An 8,117-nucleotide genomic window follows, 5' to 3' on the forward strand; every position below is an offset into this window, starting at 1 on the left:
GGGTAGACAAAAAAGTTTTCATGACGCCCCTTCGGCCACGGAGCTATATTCTCTCTAGAATCGACTTACGTGGATTCAATATTCAAGTGACCTAAAAAAATCTTGTGCGTAAAACAATCAGTTAAAAATAGCAAAACCACTATTTTATTTTATTTTTTATTTTTTCAGAATCAGTAAAACCGTTGTCAAAAAGTACTTGTATTGAACAATGGAGACGTGGTCCTACCAGCCGGTAAAAAACGAATGTCTGGTTATTAAGTGGGCCAGTTCTTATCCACATCGCTCCTATATCCACGGATCAACCAGTTGCCAAACCCTGACCCGGACCCGCAGGCAAAATTAGCTTGTAGTCCCGGTATGGCTTGGCTCGACAAGCGAGAGTACAAATGCATTATCAGCATCGTCCTCATGCTATTCTTTCCTCTGTGTGTTTTCACGATGAGAACGCATCTTGCCACTAGCTCTAGGCAAGCATACACGTAGTACATTACTAGTACTCCCACCGTTCGGAATTACTTGTCTCCGAAATGGATGTATCTAAAACTAAAATATGTCTAGATACATCCATTTCTGCGACAAATAATTCCGAACGAAGGGAGTAGTAGTTAATTTTTTTCTCGTCAACGTATGCATGGATGATGGTGCACGACACGTCATGTTTTTGGCACTTATCTGCTGAATATATGATATTTTTGTGACTGGATGGTTACGCACGTGCACGATGGACGGTCTGTCAAATGTGCACCATACATGCATGCTATATCCACGTAATACAGACATACAAGTTGCACTGGAGAGAGAGAGAGAGAGAGAGAGAGAGAGAGAGAGAGAGAGAGAGAGAGAGAGAGAGAGAGAGAGAGAGAGAGAGAGAGAGATGAGAAGATGCTCAACAAGAGGTGCAAAGGGTTGGCACGTACCAAGTGGCAAATCTAGTCCACACGTCCATTGTCTGCTCACCTGTCCAAAGTGTGACCACAGACATGCATCCCAGCTGCACGATCGAACTGTTCCCATCTCAGCTCACAAGTGGAGCAGCATCTATCTATCTTGATGGAATTCCTATCCATCTAGAATAAGTAACAAAGTACATTTCCATATGATGAAACTCAAGGGGGCTACATCTACAACATTTGATCAACTTGATTTAGATCCATCAAACGAATATCTGTCGGGAAAAAGATCATATACTTGCTTCGCAACGAGTTTACGAATGATTTGCTACCAGAAGTCGTATGTGTTTGCGCATCACTTCTACATGGTATATTCTTTATGGGGAATTGCTTTTTATCTTGACCATTGCTCTCAACTTTATCTTGGTTTTATCGACATATGGGTGTGGTCGCTATCACTCATGTGTGCATTATATTGTTTACAATGGTACTATACTTTTTTCAAACATGACCAACATCTAGCTCAACTTTATCCTGGTTTTACCGATGGATGAGTCATGAGTGTGATAGTTATGGTGGAGGTGGGGGAACATATATATAGATATAGTTCTATGGAACGGTCATAACAAAGACACACTTGAAAAGAGGTTAAAGTCACTCTGCCAAAAAGGGGAAAAGGGAGGGAAAGAAGAGTCGAAACTTGCCAATTGTCTAACTCACTAACCATTAACCATTGTGTGATAGGCTGATAGTCAACGGGCCTTGAGGAGATATTTTAGCTTGCAGGTGCAATCAACCAAGGAACACCCAAAAACCTTTCGGTTTTGCCTTATAAACACAGTAACAAATAACATCAGCAAAATACTACTCCCTCTGTAAAGAAATATAAAAGCGTTTAGATTACTAGAGTAGTGATCTAAACGCTTTTATGTTTGTTTATAGAGGGAGTACTACACTTGGCAAAAACACAGAAGGAGTGCGTCCACATCAAGAGAAAGATAATGCAACACAAAATAAAGCACTGGTCTTAATGAGATGCGAATTGCTCATCAACGCAACCGCCCGAGCGATAGCTAACTGATCGACCGGATTAGGTCTGGGTTTTGCATTTGCAGAGCTAGCCACGACATGACCACAACTCCAACCACAGATCCCTTGTCTCCCTCATGTGGCACCCCATGAGACCACCTATCTCGCAAAGGGAAGTGTGTAGTAGTCCTGTCCATGCATGTTTCTCTCTTGAGCTAGGCTAGTGTTTCCTGGTGGCGATTAAGGCCGTTAAGCCTGGCCCCAACCCCCAAAATGAACAAGAGACACCAAGCCTAAACCAAGAAAACACCAAAGCCAAAACCAGGGACAGCTCTCTCATCAGCAGTTCATCATCACCACATGCACAAAGTACACGAGCTGGCGAGCGTGCGGGACTACTACTAGTAGCTCATCTCGCGGCCCGATCGATCGATGTCCATGAGGAGCATTCCATGACCAACCCCTCCTCCCCGTCTTCTCCTTCTTCCTCCCCCACCTCCGCACACCATCGCCAGTACGAAGAACCGGCGGCGGCGGCGGCCAAGGTGGGCAACGGCGGCCGGGTAGACCACGGCATTTCGTTTCCGGCGGCCATAGACGACGTCGAGGGCGCCGAGCTGTCGCCCCCGCGCTGCGAATGGGAGTTCCGGCTCGCGGCCACCGTGCCGTCCCCGTCGCTGGCCGGCGCGTCCGAAGCCATCGGCAGCGTCGACTTCGACCCCGCCGGCCGCCTCCTCGCCACGGGCGGCATCGCGCGCAAGGTCCGGATATACGGCGTCGCCGGCCTGCCGTCCTCGCCTAGCCCCGCCGCGTGCATCTGCGTGCCGGCCAAGCTCAGCAGCGTGCGGTGGCGCCCCGAGGAGGGGGGCGGCCGCGCGGTGGGGTGCGGCGACTACGACGGCGTCGTCACGGAGTACGACGTGGAGCGGGGCGTCGCGGCGTGGGAGCGCGACGAGCACGCCGGGAGGCGGGTGTGGGCGCTCGACTACGCGCCCCGAGGCGGTCACACGTCCATGGCGGCGTCCGGCTCCGACGACCGGACGGCGCACGTCTGGGACCCGCGCGCGCCCTCGGGGTCGTGGGCCACGGCGCGGGCAGGCGGCGCCGTGCTGTGCGTGGAGTTCGACCCGTCCGGCGCGCCGCAGCTGGCGGTGGGCTCGGCGGACCGGCGCGCGGCCGTGTACGACGTGCGCGCGCTGGGCCACGGCGCGGTGGCGTCCATGGACGGGCACGCGCGCGCCGTGACGTACGTGCGGTGGGCGCCGGCGCGGCGGGTGGTGACGTCGGCCGCCGACGGGACGCACCGGCTGTGGGAGTGGCCGTCGACGCCGGAGCTGTCGGGGCCGGCGCGGGAGGTGCGGTCGTACAGCGGCCACGTCAGCGGGCGGAGCTTCGTGGGCATGGGCCTGTGGCGCGGCGCCGGGCTGGTGGCGAGCGGGTCCGAGTCCAACCACGTCTTCGTCTACGACCTCAGGTGGGGCAAGCCTGTCTGGGTGCACCCCTTTGACGTCGCCTCCGACGGCTCCTCCGACGCCGAAGGGTTCGTTAGCGCCGTGACGTGGCTGCAGGGCGACGCCGACGGCGGCGGGGCGCTCGTCGCCGGCAGGTCAGACGGCGTGCTGAAGATGTTCACGTGCCAACCACGCCGGGGAGATAACCACCCAGTGGACGACCCATAGCGAGCCACACTCTCCACTGCCCATTCCGATCCAGTGTGCGTGTGAGAGAGATTCATTCTTGCGTTTCAATCATGATTATACTACATATTTTTCTTTTGTTGCAGACAAGAAACAAACTTGCTAGAGCACAGGGGATATGATTCTTTCCCTTTTTCTTTCTGTTCTTTTTATTTTGTTACTCGTTCCTGACAATTTTTATGTATGTACTGATCTATTTTACAAGGAATACAAATAACTAAATTTTCATCGATAACACAATGAAGTGTGTTTTGTAGATGACCTCACGTTGAAGTGAATCTCATATTAACAACGGAAAGTAATTTTGATATCGTGCACGAAAGCAGATTTTGTGTAACCAGTCTATATTCATATCATATTTTCTTTTTATTGTTTTCCCCAAAAGAAGAAATGATCCCTTCGCAACAAAAAACCATAGATATTATGGCGATATATCGTGTGCACTTGGGGAAAGCTCATCCAACAAACATTGCCATCTGTCACATAAAAAACAGATACAAGATTCAAATGAACAATGCTCAAGTTAAATAACATACATATTATATAAAATTGTGTTGTCTTAGGTCACAATAAGGCATGTCATGTTATGAGTTTTTGGCGATTGACATTAGTATTTCGTAAGTTACATCTATTAACTATTCCACATTTTTTGGAAACTCAGAAAGTCAAATTAAAAAAAAGCAGAGAGTGGATGGCGAAAAGCTATAAACACTTTTTTTGAAAGGGAAGGTCGAAACCTCGAGGCACATGGATCCTAGGATGCGGCCATAATTTTCTTTAAATAGATGTGAAGCGACGATATAGAAAAATAAATCTACTTAAAAACAGAGTACATACAGTGGACAACTATGGAGGAACTACAAAAAAGATTAAGAACAAAATACACCTAAAGTCGATATTCCTCCCATGAAGTATGCCCTCATGCCGATATCGCCGGGTCCAGCTCATGTAGGTTAGGACATAAATTTCCATCCTCAATAAGGGGTCCAACCAATTAAGAGCAGAACATCAATAAAAGCTACAAAGCTATATAGATAAAATCATATACGTGCATATATTTATGCATGTACATATATGTATGTGGCGTCCACCATGCAAGTGCATGATCATCTAATAAACATGTGTGTATGTTGTGCATTTTAGCAAATTTTCAAGTATATGCAGGCTTCGATCACCTCCCTTACCATGACCACCGCACTCATCCATCGGTAAAACTAGGATAAGATTGTGCTACATGATCACGATTGGAAACAATATCAGGAAGAAATGGTCTATCTGTCCTTAGCACCAACCACCGCAGGCTCGGAAAATCAGTTCATTTGCAATTGAAGATAAACGAATCTAGTGTCGCCCTTGAGAAAGAGAGGCAAAGTTAATACTCACCATGCACTCAGCTGATTGATCAAAGTGAAATTCATGAATGTGGTGTAGTCTCCCCGAGCTTCATGAGAATATGTATTGCAATCAGTCCATAATTCTTGATGGATACACATGGATAGATATGAGGAAGCTAGTGTAGATGGGAATAGTTGGGTCGTGTGGCCGCACTTTGGCCAGGTTGGCGGACAGTGGAGTGTATGGACTAGATTTGCCACCTGGTACGTGCCAACCCTTTGCACCTCTTGTTGTACCACTTGACCATTTAAAGCTGCTAGTCTCTCTCTCTCCTGTGCATGCAAGTGACACACACCTTTGACAGACCGTCCATGGTGCACGTGCATGGCCATCCAAGCAGCGTGCGTGCATGCTGTGCATGAGTATATCTTATAGCAGTCCACTTTACGACCGAACTCACACGCTCAAAAGATTGCTCGAAAAGACAAAAGACAGAAAAATATCATACTCCATTCATTCCACAATGTAGTGCTTCATCTATCCATGTGCTTCAATTTTGACCGTAAATTTAACTACCAAGATCGATTGCGGCGGGAGCAAAAGTTATATCAGTGAATTCGTATTCGAAAGAAGTTTTTAATTATGTAACTTTTTTTCCCGCCGTAGTCGGTCTCGTTTGTTAATTTATGGTCAAAATTCAATCTCGGAAAGCGCGGGTTTACAATGAAGAGAGTATGTCGGACAGGTGGCAGCGTGTCAGCAGATCGACAAGATCGCCATCGCGCGTAGTTATTGATGCACATTGACAAGATCCAGATCTAGATTAAACTAGTACCAGTAGTAATTATTCTGCTATATAGTAATCCCTCCGTCTCATAATGTAATGCAAGGCTGGTCATAGTGGGGAGTAACGTATACTAGTGTCATGCATATGACACTAGTCTAAGTTACTACCTTCATAATGCAAAGTAACATACTAATAGTGTCATAGAGAACTTCATTAATTAGTTTGTAGACTCATCTTGTCTTGAAAAGCGCTATGCTACAGTAACATATTATGTTACCACTTCTTATTAACTACATGCCACATAAGCAAAAAATTCTCGAAGTGCATTATATTACTTGCTAAGTTACTTCCACTATGACTAGCCTAAGAAGTGTCAAAAAAATGTCTGACATTATGGGATAGGAGGAGTAACTACAACTCCTATACAACTTATAACGTTCCGAGAAAAGAATCCAAACAAGCAATCGACTTTTACACAGGCATGAGCATGAGCATGAACATGAACATGTGCACTCTCATCACAACTTACAAAAGAGGAAAAACGACATGCGGTGGAGCCGGTCCAGATAGAGACCGCGGCCTGATTTTGCATCCGGACGGGTACGGATTGGACGGTCGATCCGTGCGCGCATATGTGTAGAAAAGTGGATAATAACTGGCCCACTTGAGATAATGAGTACTAATCAGAGCTAGCCAAAACCAGCTGCTCCTGCAATCCTCCTTGGAACAGTAAGAGCATTTACAGTCGGATGTTCCAAACCCGTCTCATATATCCGGTCGGGCTGTTCGGTCACAATTTTTTGACCCAGATTGGTCCCTCAGACGCCTGGACTAGCCGGCACTCCCGATATCAAGTCTAAACATGGGGCGCCGGGTACACCCGTTCACGACGGACCCGACAGGCCGACCCCATTTTAAATTGGACCAAATGCACCCCTAAACTAGCCGAATCCATTTGTTATATCCTCTTCTTCCTCCTCCGTGTCGTTCGTCTCGCGGTCTACCACCGCGCTCGCTCCGCAATTGTTTCCAGGCTATCCACCGCCAACTCTGAAAAAGCCCTCCCGTGCTCTCCGTGGGGGACGTTGTCGCCGGCTCGGACACCACCGTGGTATGTCTGTAAAATCTCTGGCTCCGGTTTTACACTTGATGTGTTCGAGGGTGATGGTGCAGCCCAAACCCATGATTTCAAAGCACCTGGAGAACAGTTGAAATCCCGAAGATCAAGATGCGGCTCAACTCATGAACTTTTTGTAGATGCATTAAAATCTTCGAGTTGAGCAGGTGCACACGCAACTACTCAATGATCTTGTGGAGTATATATGTGGACCCATAATGGCAACCAAGGAGCCAATACTTGAGTTTGACACTTCAAATAAATTTAATGTAAAGACTATCTGTGCTTTGTACCAGCATTTGCTATTTATGTGCGACATTGGCTTGTATTATCGACATACATGTATTTATGGATGTCGGGAAGGGAATATAAGGACCCGTCCGGATGCACCCACAGACGTGCCTAGGCACGTCCGAAAACATAGAGGATCGGATTTGCCGAGTCTAGCTGTGTATGCACCATGCATGCATAGACATGTCCGTAAGATTTTAGTGGTGGTATATATCTTGATCGAACCCTTTATTCGCTGGTACATACACACTCCCTTTGATTGTAACAGACAATAGCATCTTTGATATTGACATGCTTCTAAAGCGGTGATGGAGCTAGAGGGTGGACAAGGTGGGCCTTGGCGTGGCTTACTCTGCCCATTGAGCGCTAATGGTGTAACTTTGATTACTAGTCTTGTTTCTTTGTCGCATGTGAATGATTCCCAGCAAATTGGTTTCTAGACCAGCCTATGGTGCGAATTTTAAGTTTTATAAATCTTGATATTTAAAACGATATTGTTGCTTACTTATTTTCTTTTTTTAAAAAAAGAGGATGACCCTGGCCTCTGCATCTGGGCGATGTGCACGACCACTTTATTAATTATTCTCACAAGACTTTATGAAGTCATACAACAATAAGACTAAAGCTGTCGTCTAAGCAACAAACTGTCGCTACACCTATCCAGTTGATAAACGGACGCAGATAGCCTGGTCCTAATACCAAACAGACATCGCAACCAAGCCTAACATCTAAGACCTGAGACCCCAATCTAGCCACTTGCCGGGTCTAAGGCACACACAGGTTATGACGCCCCCGATTCAATCGTACACTAATCATGCACGCAAATGTGTACGATCAAGATCAGGGACTCACGGGAAGATATCACAACACAACTCTAAAAACATAAATAAGTCATACAAGCATCATAATACAAGCCAGGGGCCTCGAGGGCTCGAATACAAGTGCTCGATCATAGACGAGTCAGCGGAAGC

General features: G+C 47.1%; 1 protein-coding gene across 1 annotated transcript; it reads left to right on the forward strand.

Annotated features, from left to right (window-relative positions):
• Positions 1–1,906: 1,906 nt before the first annotated feature.
• On the forward strand, positions 1,907–3,851 carry LOC119319526 (WD repeat-containing protein RUP2-like). The gene has a single exon (XM_037593999.1). The coding sequence runs from the start codon at positions 2,372–2,374 to the stop codon at positions 3,596–3,598; it is 1,227 nt and encodes a 408-aa protein (XP_037449896.1). The 5' UTR covers positions 1,907–2,371; the 3' UTR covers positions 3,599–3,851.
• Positions 3,852–8,117: the final 4,266 nt, after the last annotated feature.

The sequence above is a fragment of the Triticum dicoccoides genome, chromosome 6A, assembly GCF_002162155.2.
Source record: "Triticum dicoccoides isolate Atlit2015 ecotype Zavitan chromosome 6A, WEW_v2.0, whole genome shotgun sequence".
Taxonomy (NCBI): Eukaryota; Viridiplantae; Streptophyta; class Magnoliopsida; order Poales; family Poaceae; genus Triticum; species Triticum dicoccoides.

Bases quoted from the DNA above. Each gene is read 5' to 3' on its own strand.
- LOC119319526 (XM_037593999.1), top strand. From the start codon at position 2,372: ATGACCAACCCCTCCTCCCCGTCTTCTCCTTCTTCCTCCCCCACCTCC.